General features: G+C 55.0%; 1 protein-coding gene across 1 annotated transcript in view; it reads left to right on the top strand.

Moving 5' to 3' along the window:
* Positions 1–23578, top strand: part of EFCAB8 (EF-hand calcium binding domain 8) — a 68782-nt gene that overhangs the window by 7887 nt on the left and 37317 nt on the right. Inside the window, exons 4-16 of the mRNA XM_058562943.1 lie at positions 621–721; positions 3631–3766; positions 6882–6987; positions 7209–7293; positions 7847–7971; positions 10468–10541; positions 13183–13313; positions 17329–17396; positions 17725–17876; positions 19343–19480; positions 20890–21003; positions 22225–22452; positions 23229–23299. Coding sequence (XP_058418926.1) covers positions 621–721; positions 3631–3766; positions 6882–6987; positions 7209–7293; positions 7847–7971; positions 10468–10541; positions 13183–13313; positions 17329–17396; positions 17725–17876; positions 19343–19480; positions 20890–21003; positions 22225–22452; positions 23229–23299 — 1529 coding nt within the window. The remainder of the gene's footprint in view (positions 1–620; positions 722–3630; positions 3767–6881; positions 6988–7208; positions 7294–7846; positions 7972–10467; positions 10542–13182; positions 13314–17328; positions 17397–17724; positions 17877–19342; positions 19481–20889; positions 21004–22224; positions 22453–23228; positions 23300–23578) is intronic.

Genomic DNA, 23578 nt, shown 5'->3' with positions numbered 1-23578 from the left:
CAGAGCACGTGCACTTAACTGCTAAGCCACGGGGCCGGCCCTCTTAATAGTCTATAATAAGTTTGTTTCTAGCATCCTCTGCCAGCTACACAATGATCTTTCTTAATAAACTCCCTGTTTCTTGTTATAGCTTCACATGGTGACCCATTTTGGCCTTGACCATATTTTCATGAGGCTGGCCAGTGGAGTCTAGAGTTGCCCTAGTGGCCTGGCTTATGGGTCCTCCGCTGCTACTAACTTGATATATGAGCTGAGGCAACTGCTATATACCTATATGGCCTCAGTCTTATTATCCATAAAGTAGGGGTGAATAAAGAGATTCAAGTGAGATGCCAGATGTGGAAGGGGTGTGAAGATGGATTCAGCCTTACAGAAACACATAAGGAGGGAGGTGCTGTTATGTATGTGCAGATAGGCCCTTCACACATTCCAGATCCAAGAAGAGCTCTGTTGCTTGGCTGCTTCCCTTGGCCAGCCTCAGGGAAGGGCTCCCAGAGCCCCTTGGAAGGGACTGGGGAGAGAGAGGGGAGGACACTGGAAGCCAGTCGTGGGGTCCTGAAGCCCAATGCTCAGACCATTTGGCCAATGCCCTCCCTCCCGTGGGCTTCTTCCCGAGGCAGCCGAAGTATGTGGATTACCTGATGCGTGAGTTCCAGGGAAAGGAGATGATGAAGAGCCAGTACCGCCTGCGCTTCTACCTTCCCATGAGGATCATCCCCCTGTAAGGAGCCTCTCCCTGGACTGAAGGGGGGTATCCGAACGAGGCTGGGTCTGGCCCTGCACCGAGCGCCCCTTCCTGAATCCCTGAGCCACTCCTTGTGGGGGCCTGCCACGGGTCTGGCATTGGGCCTGGTGCCTGATGTGCTTTAGATCGTTTCAGCCTCACAACCCTGTAGACAGGCTGAGCCATAAGGTAGGTGATGTGTCCCATTTTACAGACAAAGAAACTGAGGCTTGGAGAGGTCAGACGAAAGTGGTGGGGTCGCCCTGTTAGACCCTCCCAGTCCCTATCCACAGCATACACACTGCTCCTCCTGCCTCCTCCTCTGGCTGGTGCTGAGTGGGTCTGGCGGTTTCATCTCCCGGGCACAGATGGCTCACGTAGTATGGATAGGGCTCTCCTCTGAGGTGACAGGGAGGAAGAGCCATCACAGGAACTGCTCCTCGAGCTGCACCAGGCCCTGGGAGCAGCCGCTCTGTCTTTCCTGGAGCACGCGGCTCTGTCCCTGCCTTAACCTCTGCCTGACCCTACCAGCTCCCTCCTCCTTGTGGCTGCTCCCCACTGTGCCCTTTGGACCTTTGCCTTGTCCTATCTCTGTGCCATGGCCCTGTCTGCCCCCACCCCTACAAACTCCCCAAGAGTGAGGAGCACTCCAGTGCATCCGGCCCACTGACCCAGGCCTCTGGAGCTGGGCTGCCCATAGGCCACTGGCTTGCTTCCTGGAGGCCACCTTGGGTTGGAGCACCAACTGCCAGGTGCGGACGGCTGGGACTGGGAGCCGGGTCATCTGGTCCAACGTGTGGTGACCTGCATCTGTGGCCTGGTTAGGAGGGGCTGTGGGTGGGTCTGTCCTCAGGGGACCATACCTAAAGCAGGCCACAGGGAAGACCACAAACTAGAAGGCAGGCTCTGCCTGCAAGCAACCTGGAGTTTAACAGAGAAGATGGTTTAATGAAAACCACAAAAGGGGAACTTTTAAAAAAATTTTGGTCAAGATTTAATTGAGGACTAGCCAATAATTATGAATGATGAAAGAGTTTATAACCATAAATTTTGACATGAAAACTTTGCTTGATGTAGTCAAGCCTTCATTGGTCTTTCTATTCCTTGGGACATTTTAGGTTCCCAAGGTGCTTAAAAGGCCTGAACCAAAATTGTCAAGAAGCTTGCCCCTATTTTCTCTTATTTATTTACTCAACTTACAGACCTGGAGAGCATTTCCAGCTTGGCAGAGAAACTACCAAAGAAATGGTATTTATTTATTTATTTACTTATTCTTTCTTTTTTTTTTTTTTGTGAGGAAGATCAGCCCTGAGCTAACATCCGTGCTACTCCTCCTCTTTTTGCTGAGGAAGACCGGCTCTGAGCTAACATCTCTTGCCAATCCTCCTCCTTTTTTTTTTCCCCCCTAAAGCCCCAGTAGATAGTTGTATGTCATAGTTGCACATCCTGCTAGTTGCTGTATGTGGGACGCGGCCTCAGCGTGGCCGGAGAAGCGGTGCGTCGGTGCGCGCCTGGGATCCGAACCCGGGCCGCCAGCCGCGGAGCATGCGCACCCAACCGCTAAGCCACGGGGCCGGCCCAGAAATGATATTTAATTACCTGCCTGAGAGGGTAACATTTAAAGGTTGGCTCACCTCTACTGAGCCTGGGCTGAGCTCACCAACAACCACCCCCTTGATGCCACCACAGTCCTAGGAGGGGAGGTGCTGTCATCGTGCATATGAGGAAACCAAGACCTCACGAGACAACGTTTCCCTAGGGCTCTCTTCACTGTTCGTAGCTCTCACCTGCCGTGTCTATTCCTTACCATCTCTAGGTCCTAACAGAGGAGGTAGAATTGGAAGTGACAAGTAGAGGGTGACTGAGAATATTCATCACGGTCTGGACAGAGCTGTGGGCCAAGGGCAGGAGGGACAGGACAGCATGTCCAGATGCACGATTACCCCTCTCTTCTGCAGAGATTGTAACGCAGTAGAATTCCACAGTGACTGGGTTATCCTTAAGCCACCAGTCATATCATTGGGAAAGGGCTTTGGCTGGAGTAGGGACCAAGCTGCCTGGGTCCAGTTCCAGCTCTGCTGGTAACCAGGACATAACTCAAGGCAAACGGCTCTCCCCTGGGTCCCTGTGAGGTGAGGTAACATTACCTGCCCTGCTGGGCCCAGAGGTTTGGACACATCAGGTGGGACAGTGTGTGCTGTGACGTGTTGGGAAGTCACGATGGTGGTGCCCTTTAATAGCCAGATAGCTGGCTTAGCCAACTTTGGGGCAGGAAAGAAGCCACTGCAAGGTACCACTGAAGCTGAGAAGGCTGTACACGGCTTCCTGCGAGGCCAGGCCGGCCCAGGAGCTGTTTGCTGGGCTCAGTGCGTGTCCTTGGCGATGCAGAGTTGGGTGCGCGGGGCTTTGATATCTCACTGTCCCCTTGTCCACTTTTATCTCATTCTTGGGCCTTATTCCCCTCTTTACCTGGAGCACCACAGTAGTTGCTGGAAACAGTGTTATCTTACAGTTTTCAGTTAAAATCCCCCTTCCACTCACCTTCTGTGGGTCGTTTTTCCCATAAAAGAAGGTTTGTCAAAGCCCTCTGTTCTCGTCTCCTCTGACCCATCCTGTCAGGAAGAAGCTGACTGGCTATTTCACAGGATAAGCTTACTGCTCTTGGAGCCCTGTCTCAGATCGGCTTGGGTCTCCTTTTCTTTGGGCCGCTGTGGGTAATGGTAGCAGTCTGCTCGGAGGAGGGACAGAGTCCGTGTCTCACGGAGCCTGCTAGAGATCCTCAGTGGTGTGCCTGTGCACACGTGTGCATACATGTGGGTGAAGCTCCTCTTGTGCTGTGTCCTTCTTCCTCTGTGCTCTTTGTTCTGTTTTTGTTGGGCTCTTCTCTCTCTTATTACCTTCCACAGGAGTCACGGGTGTGAGATTGTGAAAGTAGAGTTTTTAATCCAGCGGTTCAAGAAGATCGGGCATTTCCTGACTGTCACCAAGGACGGGGTCCTGCAGTCCTGGTCTGAGTCCTTCGCGCCGATCAGTTCCTTTAAGGTGAGTGGCGCCCACACAGGCTCGTTGGAGAGCCTCTGCCTTTGCCCACTGGACCCAGAGCAGTCTCCTCTCTGGGTTCCTGGTCTAAGCAGCCCACACTTGCCGTCATAGCTTCTGGGTCCAGGTTCTGGCTTCGCCATGGGACCGTGGGCCTCACGTTTCTCTTCTTTTTTTTTTTTTGTGAGGAAGATCAGCCCTGAGCTAACATCCATGCCAATCCTCCTCTTTCTGCTGAGGGAGACTGGCCCTGGGCTAACATCTGTGCCCATCTTCCTCTACTTTATATGGACGCCGCCACTGCATGGCCTGACAAGCGGTGCATCGGTGTGCGCCCGGGATCCGAACCCGGGCTGCCAGTAGCAGAGCACGTGCACTTGACTGCTACGCCATGGGGCCAGCCCCTCTCTTCTGTAAGTGGGATTCCACCTGGATGTCCATCCCGCTTGGATGTCCAACAGACGCCTCACACCTGGTTTGTCCAAACAGAATGTCACTGTAGTCCTCCCTGCCACCAGGCTTACTTCTCCTGTGCCCCCGTCTTAGTGAATGGCATCATCATCCACCATGGTTCCCGTGCTGGACAGCAGCATCCTTTCCTTTCCGTCATACCCACTCCATCACCAAGTTTGGCTGATTCAGATCCTTTGCCTGGACCAGGCAGGATATCCCAGTGGCTGTGAGCGTGGGCTCTGGAGCCCGACTGCACCACCTCCCAGCTCTGTGACCTTGGACAAGTTACTGTAGAGCTGTCTGTGGCTCAGTTTCCTCATCTGTCAAATGGGGTTAGGAATAGTACCCCCTTACAGGGCTGGCAGGAGGCTTTAATGATATAATGCATGTATGGTGTTTGGAGGGCAAGGCACATGGCAGGCACCCGATAAGCGGAAGCTGACATCATCATTGTCTTTGTGCTGTCAGCTCCCGGCCAAGCACAGTAAGTGATAAAACACTGAGAACAAGCCGTGGTGTGCTTGGTGTTGCCAGGCCAGTCCAGAATCCTTCAGCGAAAGAGGAGGGCCAGCTCTCTGGAGAAGAGAGGCTTACTGAGAATGCCGCCAGCAGCGTGAAGGCTTTCATGAGCCTATATGATTGCACAGTGTTTTGTGTTGATTCGGGGATCGTCCCTTGGGGCAGGACAGTTCTGGATAGTCCCCTCCGCCCCAGTTGCCTAGGTGGGAACAGGTCTGTGGAGGTCCAGTGACTCTCCTGGATGCACTTGGCAGCTCAGGATCGAGGAGGAGGCACACTCTTGTTCCTGAGGCTGGGGTTTCTGGCACACTCCACTCTCTTTTTCTGTGTTTATTGGGGTGGGGGCCACATTATAGCCTGAGCTCTTGGTGGTGGCTGCTACGTCGTGACCTCAGTGGCCCTCAAGGGCCAAAGCCCGGAGGGCCAAGGACAGAGGAAGGCTCCCCTAGAAGGCCCAGCAGACCTGGGCATCCTTCCTTCTGGGGCTAATTTGGCAAGTAGATGTTGGCAAGAGGAAGCCGCCAAGCAGCATCTGTGAGCACCCACTGCACACCCAGGGCATGCTGATGGAAAGCCCCAGAGTTTGGGGTGGGGCCTGGGTTTCACTCGCCAGCTGCACAACCTGGGGCAGGGCACTGAGACTCCCTAGGGCTCTCAGTGTCTCATCTGAACACGGGGGTGGTGGGCGTTGCCACCACCTCCATTGTGTGTGGCTTAGACTCCAGCCCTGGGCAAGAGAGGGGGCCTCAGGGGGGCCCTGGTCCGTTGTTGTCGCTGCCCTAGCCGTTAGCGCAGGCCCCTCTGCTCTTGGTGCTCTGAGTTCTGACAGCACTGTCCGCTTCCTGCCCCTGCCTTCGCTGTCCCTTCTGAATACCCATCTAGAGGAACTACCTAAAACGCCCCCTCCCCCCTGCCTTCGCTGTCCCTTCTGAATACCCATCTAGAGGAACTACCTAAAACGCCCCCTCCCTTCTGTCTCAGATCGTACCCTCTCTGCTCTCTTCAGTTCAGGGCCCGTAGCATTGTTCAGGGGGTAAATACAAGTTCCTTGGCAGCCTCCCCTAACTCACCTCCCATCCTCTCCACCCGAACCCATCCAGTTGGCCTCCTCTCTTCCTTGGACACAGCTCATTTCTGCTGACGTGCCTTTGCTCATGGTGTCCCTGCCCGGAGTGCCAGCCCACATTGTGTCTGCATGAGTATCACATGAGGCGGCTCCAGAACATGGATGGGCCCCGAGCGTGCTGAGCTCCTACCAAGTGCTGGCAGCCCCTAGGCCTCTATCTTTTGTGATTCCATTCATGTCTCACAACCTGGCAGGACGGTTTCTTGTTAATGAGCCCCTTTGACCAGGTGACACTGGCAGATGGGAAACAAGGTTCAGACAAAATAAACAAAACGAGTGCAATGTTATATGTCAAGTGTATCTTGGTAAAACCAGGGGGAAGAGATTCAGGCACACAGAGGGGCAGACAGTGGGAAGTCACTCTCCTTCTCCCAGCCCCTAATTCCTCTCCCTGGAGGCAACCGCTGTGGCCAGTTGTGGGGCACTCTTCCATGGATAGCCTGTATGTATAGCCCCCCCTTTCTTTTAAATATGCAGTTAGTAGCACATTATAATACTGCTTTTCACCTTGCTTTTTCACTTAATAATAGATCTTGGCAACTATTCTTTATTGGTACGTACATGGCTCCCTTGTTCTTAATGTGTGGGTGGCGTCCCCTGGTGTGGATTTATATAAGCCGTCCTTTCCAGGTGGTCTCTGGCCTGTTGCTGTCATAGCTATGTGGCTGTGTCCACCCGTGCATATACTTCTCTGTGAGAACATGAGAACACAGCCATAGATGCAGCTTGGAAATGGATCTTGGAATCATAAACGATGCACATTTAAAACTTTGATGAGCTCGTCAAACTCTTCTAGGAAGGGATTGTGAGGATGGATGTTTTTAAGCCCATTATGCAGCTGTGGAAACTGAGAGAGAGGTTAGGGAGTTTTTCCAAGGCCCCATCATTAGTTGTTGGTGGTTGCACTGGGCTCGGGTCTAAGCCTGGCTCCAGGGCCTCGGGAGGCACGAGAGGGCTCCTGGTGTGCTCTCCTGGGCAAGCCTCCCCAGTGTGCGTCCCCTCTGCTCTTCCTCTGGCCAGCTTTACCAGTGTCAGCAGCTCCACAACCAGCAGATGTGGGTCACCGACATGGTGTGTCTCCACAACATGAACCTGGTGGCGATTGCATCTACTGACCAGAAGATAGGTGAGTCCCTGGTGGCTCCACAGGCCTGCTCTCAGCCGTTGGAAGCCAGGCACTTGCCATTAGAGAGATCTGTCGCTGAGCCGACTATGAGTGTGGATCCGAGTCCTCTGGGAATACTGCGGGGTGGTGAGCAGAGAGGCTGCTCGTCCTCACCAGAGACCACAAGGCCGGGGACGTAGATTTGGGTTCCATGCCTGCCTCCCGCTCTGTCTCTTCCCCAGAGTTCTTTGACATTAGTAACCATAAATGTGTCCGGGCCTTCACCTTCATTGATCTGGACAGCTGTGTCCTGGTCATGGACTACTGGTGAGTCTCGTGGGAGATTGGTGCAGGGTCTTGGCAGCAGCCACATCATTCGGTGGGGTTGGGACCCCCAGAGAGCCTCTCAGGAAACACCCCTGGAAAGATTCCCACCCTGTGCCTGTATCCTCTTCCCCCCAAACTGCTTCCCTCTCGGGGTCACCTTTCACGGTCACTCAGACCTCAGAGTTGTCGTCAGCTCCTCTTCCTCTCCTTCTCCCACCAAGTCAGCCATCAGACCCTGGCAGGGGCTTGTCCTGCTGTGGCTGAGGACTCTGGGAATGTCACGGTCCATCGGTAGGGGTGACTTGACAAAGAGCAGCTGGAGGACCAGAGTTTCATTTATTTTGGTTTTAAAAAAATGCTGATTCCTTTTGGACCTGGTTCTCCAATGGTCTGGATCTGGGCAGCTGCGCCCATGTTTGTCAGCTGTCGAGGGCAAGACTGGAAGTCGCTCCCAGGGTGGAGGAAGGCCGTCAGAGGCCTGGGAGTGGGTGGAGGACTGCAGCTGGGTGTGCCCAGCTGGCTCCATGGCCTCTTCATCTCCATCTTTCCCCAGGTCTGACTATCACAGAGGTGTGTTCTGCTACGGGGATATCAAAGGCAACGTCATCGTCTTCACCTCCGACAATGTGACCAACGGGCTGTTCAACCCTCAGATCCTCCCCAGGGCCTCCAAATGGGGTAGCTAAGATGCTGGGGAATGGGGTCGAGATGGCCCTGCCGTGAGGCACTCTTCCCTCTCTCTGCCTCCCTGCTCAGAGCCGCAGGGAAGCCTGGCTCCTTCAGAAGCTCAGGCAGCAGTGCACGTGTGCACGCAGCTCAGAGCGGCCTGTGGGAGACAGCGGTGATGGGGTGACAGCAGGAGACAGGGAGGGGCTGAGGAGAGGGGCTGTCTCTGAAGGTGGGAGGTTGTGCAGGTGAGGGCTGAGGGCTGGGGGGCTTCAAGACCCTTCTCATCCTGGGAAGATGAACCTGTGCCAGCTGTGTGACCCTGGGGAAGTTACTCAGCCTCTCTGGGTTTTGGGTTGATAGTGCTCACTTCTTCCATGGTTGTGAGGACAATTCTGCTCTCCTTGGCTCTGAGCTGCCTTTGGGTGGTGGTGGAGGGCGGAGAGGCTGCCCTGAAGGTGGGCTCGGTGGGGCCCGGAGGAAAGCCTGGCTCCACATGAACGTAAGTAAGCACGGTGACATTTACTGAGCACTCATGTTTTGAGGCTTTGGGTGCATCACCCCGTGCAGTCCCCCCCGACTGCTGTTGTCAGAGCCCATTAGGAGAGGAGGAGCAGAGGGTTAGGGGGTAAACCTTGCACAGGCCCTACAGTGTGTACGTGGCGGCTGAGGTCTGAGGCAGCAGTCTGCCCCAGAGTCTGCACTCTAACCACCTGCTGGGCTGTCCCCCAAACTGACTACATGCTGAAGGATGCTGTTTGGGGCTGCTCTTCCAAGGAGCGCTAGAACCCAAGGCCCCTGGGCCTGTGGCAGTTGGGGACACATCTGAACTGGACCCTGTCCAGGGTCGAGCCTTCGATGCACAGTGTCTGGCCTCCAGGCTGCTCCCTCCACATCCATCTGGAAGAAGCCCAGGCCACCAGGCACCCCAGCCCACAAGGACACTGACTCCCCCTCCATCCAGGACACCAGAAGATCTCCTTGGGCATCCAGTCAGGGTTTCTGAGATGGACACTTTCCAGGGGCTCCCAGGCCTCGGTGACACCTCCTGCCAAACTTGTTGGGGCAGCATCCCCCACTGGCTGCACAGAAAATGCATCCTGCCCTGGATGCAGCGGTGGGCTGGCTCCCTGCTTTGTCCTTGCCTCATCAGCCTCTGCCCCTGCTGCGTGCCCTGCCCTGACCCGGCCCACCCTGGTCGCTCTGTGCCACCCTGGGAATTGGCACGGGTGGTTGTGGTGGTCTTTGAGCTAAGTCGTGGACCAGAAATCGGAGCAGGGGCAGATGAAGCTGGAGTGTTGGATGGGAGTCCTTCCGAAACTGCATGCTGACTGAAGGCCGGGGATAAACATGAAGACAAGGTGGGATGTTGACTTGGGAGGAGCATGTTGACTTGGGAGGAGTTGAACAGACCAGCTCTGTGTGACCTGGAGCCAGTTGCTTAACCTCTCTGTGCCTCAGTTCCCTTATTCAGATAGGGATGAGCCTACTCAATTCCCGGCTTTGCTATAAGGAAGCAGAGTGTGCAGTGTGAGGCACACAGTAAGTGCTGGTGACTGTTCCCCCTGCCCTCCCAGCTCTCCCAGTCCAGTGGGAGCGGCAGGCAGGCCAACGGGCTCACAGAGCAGTCTAACTCAGCAGAGCCGCCCCACTTTAGCCACCTTGAGCAACACTCCACCTCTTGGGCCTCCCTCTCAAGCTTCCTCCTGCCCTTTCAAGATGGGGCTGGTGACCCTGTGGCAGTAAGATGCTTGACACAAGCCCCCAGATCAGCTCCTCTCTGGTCTCCATTTCACCTGGGAGTGTCCCTCAGGCTGGAGCCCAGACTGTCCCGGCCCCTCCGACCTGCTTCCTTAACCCCCTCTGAGGGCAGGCCCATGCTCGTTCCTGTCACTGCTGCCTCCGTCCGTTCACTTGCACAAGGAGCCTGCTAGTGCTTTCCCTGGAGGCCCCTCAGCTGCCTGCCGCAGGCAGTTCCGCAGCCAGGAGACTCAGCCCCAGGAGGCCAGGGCTGTGGCCAGGCTGAGCTCAGCGCAGTTCTCCAGACACACTTGCTTTATGACGCGTGCCTGCAACTTCTCCTTCCTGGACTGAGTGTTTGCTGCACAAGAGGGACGTGTAGTTTGAAGTGTGATGGCAAATTCCCAAATGATTATTTTCAGAATGAACAGAGCCTAGGATCTCAATTCGTTCTCCACTTGGCTCGGCTGGATCTCCCTAACGGGGCATCAGCTGGTCTAGATTGCAGCAGCTGGGGAGAGGGAAGAGCCCGAAATCTGGTTCCAGCTCTGCCACGAGCTGGCAGGGGCTCTGGGCAGCAGTGTTAATCTGCCCGGGTCTGTGTTCTGGGTGTTGAGTTCATCCCACTGACCTCGCCAGGACATAAGCTCCAATGTGCATTTGAATGGAATACACATGGGAGTTGCCAACCAACTCAGGGTGTCTTCTGAGATTTTGCTCGTCTGGCAAAGGGAGGAGCTGGTGACATGGACCTTGGTTTTCTCTCAGATCACTGGATCAGCGTTTCCATGCAGACGCTCTTAAACGAGAAGTCCCCTTTGTACAGAAGTTACCGACTGAAGGTAAGTCGTATCTTTCCGTGGCCGGTTGCCATGGTAACTGTACACATGCACCACTCAAAAATACATGCAGAGTGGGCTTGCCACCTGGGTTCAGTCTTAGGCCTTGGGGCTTGGCCTCTGGGAACGGGGTCGAGGCAGCTGTGGCACCCTGTTGGCTCTCTCGGCAGAACTCTTATGCATCCCACACGGGGCCACGTCTCTCGTCTCTCTCTCCACCTTCACTGCTCAGCGCTGGTCCCGGCAGACACCACCTCTTTCTGGGATGGCTGCTGTGCCTTCCAGCTGTTTCCCCGCTTCCTTTCTCCGTTCAGCAGCCAGAGGAATGATCAGATACAGATACAGTCATGTCACTCCTTTGCTCAAAACCCCCCAGGAGCTCCTCATCATGTTTGGAACAAAATTTCAGGTGCTTACCGTGACCCTCAGGACACGAGGTCGCTTGGCCGCCGGCTTGTTCCCGGTCTTGCTTTCTACCTTTCTTCTCCTTATTTCCTCTGCCGCAGAGATGCAGGCAGCCTTGCTGGTCCCTTAACAGACAAAGCCCCTTTCCACCTCAGGGCCTTGACACATGCTGGTCCTTCAGGCTGCCCTGCTCTTCCCTAGATACCTGTATGCCCCCCTCCCTGCTTCCTTCAGGTCCATAGCCAACCAGCCTGGAACAACCCTGCTGCCTCCTCTGCCTTAATGCCTTCATCCTGCAGCACTTATAGGATCTGACACCAATGACAATGTGTGTTTTTTTTTCACACCACCAAGCAATTGTCTGACATCAGCTGGGTGTCCTACAATTCAACTCAGTTCTGACACTGTCTACCCAGAGACAGCATCAGATTCCACAGGTTAAGGGCTGAGTCCCACAAGACTGCCCTTCACTTCAGATGCCAATCACAAGTCCAGGTTATCACCTGTGCATCTGACCGACTGGCTATAAATCAGAGGTTCCTCTGACCCCCTCTTTGGGTTCGATTAATTTGCTAGAACAGCTCACAGAACTCAGAAAAACATTTTACTTACTAGATTACAGGTTTACTATAAAAGGATATAACTCAGGAACAGATAGATGGAAGAAATGTATAGGGCAAGGTATGTGGGAAGGGGCCTGGAGTTTCCATGCTCTCTCTAAGGGCACCACTCTTCCCGAATCTCCAGGGGTCCACCAACCCAGAAGCTCTCTGAACCCCATCCTTTTGGATTTTTATGGAGGCTCTGTTATATAGGCATAATTGATTAAATCATTGGCCTTTGGTGATGGATTCAACCTCCAGCCCCTCTCCTCTCCCCAGAGGTCAGGGAGTTCCAACCCTCTAATCACATGGTTGGCTCCACTGGCAACCAGCCCCCATCCTTAGGGGCTTTCCAAAAGTCACCTCATTAACATAAACTCAGGTGTGGTTGAAAGGGGCTTGTTAGGAATATCAAGATACCTTTATTGATCTTATCACTTAGGCAATCCCAAGAGTTTTAGGAGTTCTGTGCCAGAAATGAGGATGAAGACCAAATATATGTTTCTTATTATAAATCACAGTATCACAGCTTACCACCTCCCAACTTCGTATTGTCCATCCACTGGTTTCTGTCCTATCACATTCAGGAGACTGACAGCTCCTTGAGGACAGGCTCTTAGCGTGTTGTGTTCTCTGTTCTGTCTCTAGTACCTGAAACAGCACCTGGGCCTTAGTGGGCTCCCAGGACATTTGTTGAACAAATGAATGAATGAATGAATGAATCTGACACTCAGGGCAGTCCGAGTTGAGTGGTCCAAGGCTCTTAAATGCTTATTTTTGAGCAGGTTGGGTCATTCAGGCCCTAGGACCCTCTCAGGAAGAGTCACACCGTAGCTCTCCTTCTTTTCCAAATTCTATGGGCATCTTATCTTGGGCGTGGTTTTCCCTCCAAGTTGCTAAGTGTCCCCGTTTCCGTTCAGTGTCTCGGATTCAGCCATTACCGTGGCAGACACTGAGTGAGACAATGCATGTGAAACCTGGCTCAGAGCCTGACCACTCCCCCACCCCATCTCCTCCACTCTTGTCCCTGAGAGGAAAAGCTCAGGATTGGGAGGCCAAGCCCTGGGCTAGACCACAGAGCCGGAGCTCAAGAATTCACAGCCCATCCAGCCAGGCCACCCCCTTGACTTGTGAGTGTCCGCCTTTTGTGGCCCAAGTCGCAGCAGGTAACATTCTCATGCACTCCAGGCTCCTGGGAGCAGGCCACCACCTGACAAACATGGAGGGCGCAGTGGGCCCGGGGGGCACAGGCTCCTCCGTGCTGGGGCTCCCGTGGACACAGGGACTGTGGATGAGGTGGACGCGAATCCATCCTTCCTTCCCTTGGCTGGGGTGACAGTACTAGTCTGGGCCTGATCCCGCCTGTCCTCCCACTTATAAACAAGAGTTCATGACACAGCAGGCTTGAGTACTTCTAAGTCTTTACACTGACAAGTGATGGCCACACACCCCAGGTCACAGGACCTGGGCTAGGACTGCGGGGCCGTATCACTTTGTCAGAGCTGTAATCACAAGAAAGGCATTAGACTCGGTGATCTCTGGGCCCCGTCAGCCCCCAACACTCGCCCTGTTCTGGGGGCCAGGCCTGGAAGGCTGTCCTTGCATTGCGTCTCCCACCACCACCACTCTCTTCCCAGGTTCTCCATCCCAACTGGTGTCAACAGGTCAAGTTCATCCCCCAGCTGAACCTGGTGGCCTCCTGCTCCGCCATTGAGAAGTCCTCTCTGGTGCTGACAGTATTGCCATCCAAAGCCCATGAGAACCCCAAGTAAGGAGCATCTCTTTCCAGACTGAGGTGGGGGGGCTGGGCAGGGGCTGGGTGGTGACAGAGCCTCGGGGGAGCTGGCTTCACTTCAGCCACGTGTGGCCGTCTCTGCTGAGGGTAGGCCCGCCCCCAGGATAGTGGCATCTCCTGCGGGCAGTACAGTGTCCTGCGGATCGCACCTGGTCCAAGGAAGCACTGCATGTCCTCTGGGCCGGCAGTGGAGTGTGGTGGTTAGAACGTGGGCTCTGCAGTCAGTTTTAATCATCATTCTGGCATTGCCTCCAGCAGCAAAAATACAATAGACCTCTTTTATCCACCAATTTATCTGCAAAACTCAGCATAGAAGCCGCGACATAGTGGAAGTGGGTAGTCAAAAACTATTTTCTGAAGGAAGGAATGAATGCAAGTTCCTTCACCTCTGTGAGCCTCAGTTTCCTCATCTGTAAAAGGGGGTGATAATGCACTAGTTTCACTTCCCTCAAGGATTATGCGAATGAATGTGTACGTGGTATGTGTTCAATAATTGAGTGCATTTATTCTTTGCAGATGGTTCTAATCTATTTCCTTCAGTCTGGATTCCTATACCCCAGTGTGAATTTTTTCCTTTTTTTTTTGGAATCAGCTGTTAGTCACACGAGTATACGTGCTTACATTGTCACTGTAAAAAATTAAAACGTTATAAATAAAGCTGGAATCCTGTGGCCCCCCTTCCGTTATCCAACCCACATTGTCTCTCTCTGTTATGGAAAGTCCCACTTCCGTCAGGTTAGGGAACAGTCACTGTGCACTTTACGGTAGGTATTTCCTCCTAAGGACTTTTTCCTCTCGCCTCTGCCGTTTCCTCCTGCTCGGGCTTTTACCCTCTGGAGCCTTTGGGTCTGTGACACTTTGCTCTTGAGCAGCTAAATAGTGAGCTGCAGCCTCAGGCACATCTTCTTGTGGGAACTGCAGGAGATTGGAGGCCTGTGTTGGGGGAGCAGCTGGGCGAGGCCCGGGGGGGAGACTGAGGGCCATTTAGGCCCCATCTCTGTCTGTCCCAGAGGTCAGTGCACTCCTGGGATGGTAGGGCTAATTTAGTCCAACTCCTCACTTTACAGATGGGAAACTTGAGGCCGAGGGAGGGGAAGTGACTGTCCTGGAGCGGACATTTGAGCTGGAGTTGTGTCCCAGGCCTCATTGTAAGCCCAGTGTCTTGTTAACCAAAGAGGACTCTGCACCTTCCTACCACATCCAGGAACTCACTGCAGGTTGGAGGAGGGGCCTTGGAGAATGTCTGAGATGGTGGGGAACTTTGTCTTGGCTTCCATGCTTTGAGTGGGCAGTGTGGCAGGGTCTTGCTTGGAGCTGGTTTGCTGAAGTTCATCTCTGCTTTGGTGGTAGTATTACCTCATGTCTGCAATATGTGTTTCATTCAGCTTCTGGTTTCCTTGGGTCTCAGTGGCAGGATGTCAGGGGGATCACCTTACCATGGCCGTGGGGGCCTCTCTGGTCTGGCCCTGCTGCCTTCCTGATGTCACCTCTTCTATCTTCCCTCTCCAGCCACACTGGCCTCTTGTGGTTCAGGCATGCTCCTGCCCCAGGGCCTTTGCATTGCTCTTCTCTGCCTGGTGTGCTCTTGTTTTTTGTTTGCTTTTGTTTTTTAAACATTTTTACTATGAACAATTTCGAACACACACAAAAGTAGAGAAAGTAGTATAATGATTTAATATCACTAGTACCTAGTCCAAGTTAATCTTTCCCCAAATGTCTCAAAAATGTCTTTTTACAATTGTTTGAAATAAGATATAAACAAGGTTCTAGGATGGTTTTGAGCAGAGGAACTGCGAGATCTGACGTGTAGGAGCATCACCCTGGCTGCTCTGTTGCAAGCAGAATGTACGTGGGCAGGAGTAGCAATGGGGACACCAGTGTGGATGCCACTGTGGTAATTCGGGCTGCATGCAGTGGTGACCTGGAGTCAGCCAGTGGAGATGGAGGGATTCGAGATCTAGTCTAGGGGTGGGTCGGAGAATGTATTTACACACATGGCGCGCGTACACCCCTTCCTTCTTGTCTGAATGCAGTACACACGCTGGCCGGCAGGTGACACCATTGACCACTTGCTGGTCTCCTGTTCCTGGCATGGCCTCTTGGGGCATGGCCTCCGCAGGTGGGGTCTGGCCTTGCCAGCCCAAACTCTGCCTCCAACGCAGTGTGGGCCTCAGGGTCTGGCTTCCTGGCAGCCGGCCTGAGATGAGTTCCTCAAGTGGTTGGAGCCAGCAGTGAATCTGACGGAGGAGCTGGGGTGGGAGTGGAGGGGGCCGTACTGAGTGTGCAGACCGACCCACAGCATCTCCCCCGCCTCCCCCTCCTCTCACTTCTGCCACCACCACCTAGTTGAAGCCACCATCATCTCCCACCTGAACTGCTTGCTATGGCCTTTGCTGTGTCCCCTCTGACCTTCTGGTCCCTTCTGCCATCTGCAGACCTGGTCTCCTTCAGCTATCCTGTTAAAGCCACCTGTTTATTTCCCTGCAGGCCTGGCCATGATTGTAAATGTCCATCTCCCATCTCTCTGTTCCTTCACTTGCTCATGCTGCTTCGGTCTAGAAGGAAAGCTCCGTGAAGGCAGGGGCATTATATCTACGCCTCTGGTCATCCTGGAAGGGCGTAGGGGCCAGTAAATATTTGTTGAATAAGTGAGTGAATCAGCCTGAAATAATTTCTAGAATGTTTTTGTGACTATTCTTCCAGAATACTTCTCTGCACTTATATGCATGGAGGGAGATGTATCTGGTTGGACAATAAATGAAATACATGTATTCAATATGTTCTTCCTGAAGTTTTGGTTTTTAGAGGGATCCTTCTGGCTGTGGAGTGGAGAGCAGATTGGAGAGGGATCAAGACTGGAGGTTAAGAGACCCGCTGGGAGGCTGACACAGAGATGAAGGGGCCTGAACTAAGCAGAGGTCAAGGCTGTGGTGCGATGTGGGCAAAGAGGATTTGGGGCCCAGCGGGACGATCAGAGTGCAGGAGAGGGGGCCTCCAGGATGACACCCAGGTCCCTGGCTTAGGCCCCTGGGGAGTGGCAGAGGAGCCAGTGCAAGGGCAAGTTCATTCGAGGGCATGCTGTGTTAGAGGGCTGGGGTGCCCTGCAATGGGGGCCTTCGAGTTGAGTTTTGAAGAGAGAGAGAGTTTGAGCAGAAGGAGCTGGCAGGGCAGGATGTGTGGATAAGAGGGAACAGCATGTGCAAGGGCGCAGAGCTTCCAGGACTCTTGGACCTGTGAGGGCCGCTGGACCTGACCTTCCAGAACCCCTGCCTGGGTCACCCTGGCCCTCCCAGCCCCGCCCAGCCCTACCACACCTCTTCCTTTCCTGGAGCACCCGTTGCTGAGCTGCCTGCCTCTCCCTGCCACGCCCACCCTGGGTCTGAATCCTGACCCCTACCTTGCCAGCCATGTGACCTCGGGCCAGCTCCTTAACTTCTTTCTGTGTCCTCATCGTGGCACAGGACTTCAGGGTTGTGGGAGGGGTCCAGGTGATGCAGGAGACAGCTCCCAGCACAGGGACCAGCACGGAGCAGGGGCACACACCCAGGAGCTTTCGTCCCTTCCCCCTGGCCCTTGGAACCCCATCCCTTTTGTTGATTTGTGTCATGGGTTGGGGACATCTGTCCCAGTATGGGTGAGGTGAAGATCAAGGTAAGTTTGCCCTTGGAATGAGGCAGATGCGTTACACCTGTGAGGAGTTGTCCCTGTTTGGGGGCTACTTTCACCTGCAGGCGAGAGGTGGGCGCCTCCTCCATGAGCTGCTGGCTTTGGGCTGAGGCTGCTGTTGCTGCTCTGCTGCGGGGCTCCGCCCTGACTTGGCTGCAGGGTGAGCCCCGGGGAAGGGTTTCTGGAGCTGCTTTTCTCCCTGGTGGAGGGTAGTGACTTCTCCCTGGCCTCCCTCCCGGGTCAGCTTCTCCCCTCCCCAGGCCGAGAGGCTCCCCTGAGGCCGTGGCTCCCAGCCCTCAGCCTCCCCACTCTGCTATTGTAGGTTTTCAGTGCTGAACTTAAGAAGAGGGATTCTTTGCTTTGATTACTGTCCAGACAAGAACTTGCTGGGTAAGTAATCTCCGTGTCGCACGGAAGCAGCTGGCCCAGCAGGACTGATGTCAGGACTGCTGGGACGTGGGGACCATCAGAGCTGAAGAGGAGGCCCTGCAGCGTCTGGCCCCCTCTCCTGTCGCTCTGGTGCCCTCTCATGGGTGTCTGGGGGGTGTGGTGACGCAGGCTCTGCGTGGCATGGTGGAGGGGGTGGTGTGGGAGGGGCAGAGGGAGGGATTGCTGTGACACCCCCCATCTGCCAAGCCTGGCTGAGGTCTGAGGCCTGGCCCCAGGAGAAGGTCCCAGTGTAGGCCCCCCGTGGCTGATACCCATTTTTTGACTCCAGTGACCGGTGGCTATGACCCCCTCATCCGCCTGTGGAACCCCTTCTTTTCGAAAAAGCCTGTGTGGCTGATGAAGGGGCATCAGACCTCGGTGACACACATCCTTGTGAACAGTCAGAATAGCAGCATCCTCCTCAGCATCTCCAAGGACAAGGTACCGTCCTCGTGGAGTGTGGCCCTGTGCCCCCACTAGTTCCTATTCCCTGAAAGACGCTGGCCAGGGGCTAATGATCCAGCTTGGCCAGCCAGAGGCTGACTTTTGGCAGGGGCCTGAGACCTGGGGGAATGGTGTGGCTTCCCTGCCCATGGTCCCATACCTGGCCTGAGGCCCAGAGGGAGGTGCCCCAGGTGGAACACCATGAGGGGGCCATGGGTCTCTGACCACCCCTGGTAGAGGCCTGAGCCAACCACCAGAGCTGGGTTCCCATGTAGCCCACCCGGGTTTCTTGCTTTGTGGTCCTGGGCAGGGCCCTTCCCGCTTCTGAGCCTCAGTCTCCTCATCCATAGAATGGGTTGTTGAGTGGTTGGGAGGAGAGCTGCTGGTAAAAGAGCGGCATCATGCCTGGCTCATAGTAGGTGCCCAGTCCCCGTGAGCCATTCTCCTCCCACCCCTGCCCGCCACACACCTGCACCTCCCAGCCCTCCCAGGGACCCCTTCCCAGCTGCCCCGGCTGTGAGGGCCGGACCGGACCTTTCTCAAATGCCCATGGCTCCCCTGCTCGGACCCGTCACATTGCTCCTCTGCAGCTATTGGTTCAGGTACTGCCCCATCTGCTGGGCTGCATGGGTGTTCTTGCCAGTGTGGGGACACAGGCCAGTGGTTCCAGGGGCCCTCCTTCAGGGGACAAGTCTGTGTCCTCTGGGGCTCAGTAGTTGGAGAGTTGGCAGGGCCGGTTCACCCAGGCCACCCTCCCAACACATCCTCATACTTGCTCTTGTCTGGAATTCTCCCGACAGCCCTGGGAGCCGGGCATGCTCGCCTCTGATGAAGGAGCCGAGGCTGGAGTGGTCGGGGGACAGGCACAGACTTGCCAAAACCCTCACGGTCAGCGATGGGCAGAGCCAGGGTGTGGACTGGAGTCTGGTCAACCCCAGGTCCATGCCCTTTCCAGCTCACTGCCAATGCCTCCAAGCAATGAGGTCCTGGAGGGACTTCCATGGGGCCTCCCTAGGGACAGTTGCTCAACCTGGGATGAACTCGAGGGGGCTACTCTGGGGACAGGCGGGCCTTTTTGGCAACTCCGTGGGTAGCTGCTTTCTGTGTCCTCCCTGGCTTTACTGGAGGGAGGCTGGGGTGGGAGCCAGTGAGGGTCTGCAGGGGCACATGTGGCCTTGCTTGGTCTTCATCCTCAGCCATTGAGCGTCAGCTACTCGAGCAGGGGAGAGGCCCTGGGGAGGGCTGGGGTGGAGCCGTGCCTCCGTTCCCTCTTCTGAGCCTCAGACAGTGTCTGTGTTGTAGGGTTGTGGTCCGTGGCAGACACTTAGCGCGGTGAGTGTGCGTTGGAAGTGCCTGTGCTGTGTGCCCCTGACCCTGCTCCCAGGAGCACCGTAAGGCCTCAGGTGCTGGCCGCATCCCCGAGGACCCACTCTTGGCCTCTTTGCCTGTGTCCCGCCCCCCAGAATATCCGCGTGTGGGACATGCAGGACTACATATGCCTCCAGTCCTTCTGCGGGAAGCTGTTTGCCCTGGGAAACTGCCCTATCACCAGCGCCTACTTCCATGAGAGTGACAACACCCTCATCTGCAGCACCTATTCAGTGAGTCTACACAGGAGGGTGGCGGGATCGTGCTGCATACAGACGGTGGCACCGTGGCCGGGGCCTGAAGTCCCAGGGGCACATCCTGTCCCTCCCGAGACTGCTCTTCACGCCAGGCGGACAAAACTCCTAGACCCTGTGGCCTGGCCCGTGAGGCTCCCGTCTCTTGGGATTTCCTGGAAGACTGTTTGTAGGCCCCCAGCCTGCCACCCTCTGTGCTGCTGCTCTCTCTGCTCTTTTCCTGACCTGTCCATCCTCCAGACTTTCCTCCTGGAAGCCCACCCTGACCCCCCGGCTGGGTTAGGAGTCCCCCCTCCAAGCTCTCTTGGCCCTGTGCCTCCCGTCAATCATGGCCCTTATAACTCTGTCCTGTGACAGTTGCATGACTGTCTTTCCTGCCAAATTGTGAGCTCCAGGCAGGCAGGGCCCCTGCCTGAGCAGCCCCCCGAAGGAGAGACGTGACGTGAAGGCCTCTGTGAGCTGTGACCTAGCTGGTGCCCACGTGCAGTCTGTCCTGACCCTGACCCTGGAGGACAAGACAGACAGGGAGAGGCACAGGGGCGGACTGTCCGGAGTGGTAGTGCGGCCCTGTGACAAAATGGGAGCTGAGGGGGCTGCCAGGACAATCAGCAGCCAGGAGATGGGGAGGTTCTGTCTGGAAAGGGAGATGAGGTGTCATTTGTGTTTGAGAAGGAGTAGCCCCACTGAGGCCTTGTACCCTCTGTTGGCCTGGCCACCCTGGCAGGGGACACATACGTCATCCTTGTGCCCTTGGCTGGCTCTCCCCCAGATGACAGTTTTCTTGAGAAGGGAGGTTGTGGGTTCCTTCATCTCTGCTGAGTGCTGGACTGGCTGCCAGCATTTGCTGAATTAAATAGACCTTCACAGTTCATTGCAGGTCATCAAACATCAACCCCCTGCTCTTTGTCAGAAGCAGAGAATACATTAATTAGACACTATCCCATCTTGAGGAACCTAAGGGTAGAAGAACACATAAGTTTAGTAGAAAATGCTGTGTGTCATGATGGCGATGTATGCTAGGTGCTTCATGGAGCGCAGAGCAAGGGTCCTTAGCCTAGCCTGGGGCTGAGTAGCCAGGGAAGGCTTCCCGGAGGAGAGGACACTGGATTGAGGGTTTATGCTTCTCAGAAGTTATAGGAGGGACCTTGGACTTGGACTTTGGGGTTCTAGGAACACTAGGGTTTGGGAGCCCCGATCTCGGGGAGTGGGGGCTGTGGGGTAGGGGTGAGGGCACGTGTCAGCAGCCATGCTGAGGAGCCGAGGGGCCGTCCTGGGCCCAGGCCTACGTGTAGTCGGGACGTCTCAGTTGATTGGAAGTTTCTCTCGGGCTGGTCACTGAGGGCAGAGCCTTCTGACTACCCAGCTGCTGCCCCTCTCCTCACCTGCAGATTGGGATCCTAAAAGGGTACTTGGAGACCCAGGGGCCTGGGAAGGCAGGGGAGAAGACCACGACCTGCAGCACCCCGCTCTGCGCCATCCTCTACAGCAAGCTCTTGAAGCAGGTGAGTGGGCCCGAGCTGCCTGTGAGGCTGGCAGGGGTGCCGGCGACATGGGGCAGGACCCCGGCCTCCCACTGTGTCCGGATCCCATCCAAGGAGCAGTCAGCACAGGCGGCGGGGTGGGCGGAACTCTCCTGGCTTTGATGGTGGCGTGGGGCAGCGGGACGTGGACGAGGAGCAGCCCTGCGGAGGAGTTGGCCTGAGATGAGATGGGAGCGCCAATGCTTGGTCAGCGGGTCACCTCATTTCTCTGAGCCTGTGCGCCGCTGGCTACGGCCTCAGGTCAGTTCTGGACGGGCAGCCTTCTTTACACAGGGTGTGAGATGGCACACTAGGTGTGGGCTGCTCTGTGAGGTTCCCAGGGTGGGTGCTGTTCCTAGGTGCCATTTTCCAGGGAAGCCCTAGTTCGGCTTTGTCCATTGTGGGAAGGGAGGGAGGCCCGGGCCACAGACAGCACCGTGGTCCTGAGTAGAGATTTTAGGCACGTGGTTTCTGAAGTGTGGGAACAGAGAGGGTTCCTGGGCCCTCAGCCCAGTCCCACAGGGACCCCTTTTCCAGCATGGGCTCTAGGCAGGGCCGGCTGCCTCTGCTGCAGAGGTCGCCTTTGGCCGCATGAGGCCAGAGCTCATCTCTCTGGGCTTCTCTCTCATCCTGGCTCCAGCACCACCATCCTGCATACCTTCAGGATCTTCAACGTCTTCAAATGGTTTAAAAAAAATCCCTCCCCCAGCTTCCCTACGTGTTCTCAGCAGGAGGGTTGTTCTGAAATAGACCTGCCTGCTGCTGCTGCTGCGTTGTAACAGCTGTGATGGCAGCAAATGGTGCATTGAGTAGAATGACCATCCTTTACTCTCAACATTTCCCTACTTATGGAGCAGTTAATATGTCTCCTATTTTCTGGGTTCTTTTCTCCTATGATTAATTATGCTTCAGTAAACGCCTTTTCTGAGTTAGAGATTATTTTCTCTGGATAGATTCTGATAAATGCCATTTCTAAGTTTAAGGGGATTTCACCAAACTGATTTCTTCTAAAAGAGCTGTGCTAGTTTGCCCTGCCCCGTGCTACGGAGCAGAGGAAGGCTTGTTTTCAAGAGGGGCTTATCCTGCAGCGGGGGGCCCTGCATGCCTGTCTTCTCAGTCTCACCCCAGCCATGGCAGGTGGAGGCTGCCCTTGGGAGTGGGGGCGCTCTCCTCTCAGGAGCCCCGCTGTGTGCTCCGCTGCAGGTGGTGAGCGGCTGCCTGAGCGGCGTGGTAAGCGTGTGGGAGATGGAGACGGGCAGGAGGCTGATGGAGTTCTCCGTGATTGGGGACCAGTACGTGGAGCTGACCGCCATGTCACTGGATGAGTCGGAGCGGTGCCTGCTCACAGGTTTGCGGGACGGAACTGTGAAGATGTGGAACTACAGCACCGGCGAGTGCCTGCTGACCTTCCCCTACCCAGACCCACTGGAGGTCAGTCTGGGGTCAGCTGGGGCCAGGGGGCCTCTTGAGGAGCACAGCACAGCTCTTGTGATCCTGGGACGCACTCTTTTTTGTGCCGCCCTGAATGGCTGTGCATGTAGACAGCCTGGCTTTATGCCTCCCTGAGCCTTTGTGTCCTCGTCCATAAAATGAAGATGGGTGACAAGGTCTGTCCTTAATAAACGTCTACAAACGTTAGCTACTCCTGCTCTTTCAGTTTGTTAGCACTTCTTACCCCACGTATGAGAGCTTTGGATGCATTTCTAGCCGTGGGGTCAGGTGATTCAGAGCCACCTGTGCTCACCCGTATTTGGGAAATGCCTGACAGGGTCATAGGGACAGTCTGTCGATGTGGCGTAGAGCAAAGCCAGCCATCCCTCTTGGGGACCTGAGCACATAACTAACCCCTGTGACACAGTCCTTTAACCAACTCAGAAGGAGCACTTGGCCAAGAAGCCAAGGATTTGAGTACTGGTCCAGGTCCTACCACTCATTATTTACCTAAGCCAAGTCTCTTGTCTGTTTCCCAGTTATCCCCCTAAAAAATGGGCATGGGTACCTACCCTATCTGCCTCCTCCAAATCCATCAAATGAGATGATGGGACGTGAGGGCACTCTGAGAAATAGGTGGTGGTATCACCTCTAGGGAATTCTCACCATCATGGAGAGTTTTGACTTCTTTTTTGGTGCGATTAGGAAGACATTCGGGGCCTGGAGCCATTTTCTTTAAGGTGCCTTAGAGTTCTGCGTTCTTTCATCTTCAACAGATTAGCGGGATTATCCATATGAACAAAGTGTTCTATGTGACCGGGTGGAGTAAGAGAATCACTTATTTCACGTGAGTAGCGAGGTGCGTGTGGGTAGGTGAGGGCGGCTGACCGTTCTCTCTACTTCAGATGGGTCCCCCATTCCTAGCTTTGCTGCTGGTTGGAATGCCAGGCAGGAAATTAGTGGTGGGTAATGTCCAATGTTTCATCTGCTCATCGAACCATTCATTCATCACTCTTTGAGGCTAATATGTTCTAGGTTTTGTGCTAGGTGCTGGGGATGGGTATGAACAAGAATGATGGAGCCTCCGTTCTCCTGGAGCTTCTAGGCAGAGGCAGACACTAATCAA

This window comes from Diceros bicornis, chromosome 19 (genome assembly GCF_020826845.1).
Source record: "Diceros bicornis minor isolate mBicDic1 chromosome 19, mDicBic1.mat.cur, whole genome shotgun sequence".
NCBI lineage: Eukaryota > Metazoa > Chordata > Mammalia > Perissodactyla > Rhinocerotidae > Diceros > Diceros bicornis.
The sequence above is the reverse complement of the archived record's forward strand: the minus strand, read 5'-3'. Positions and strand labels throughout refer to the sequence as shown.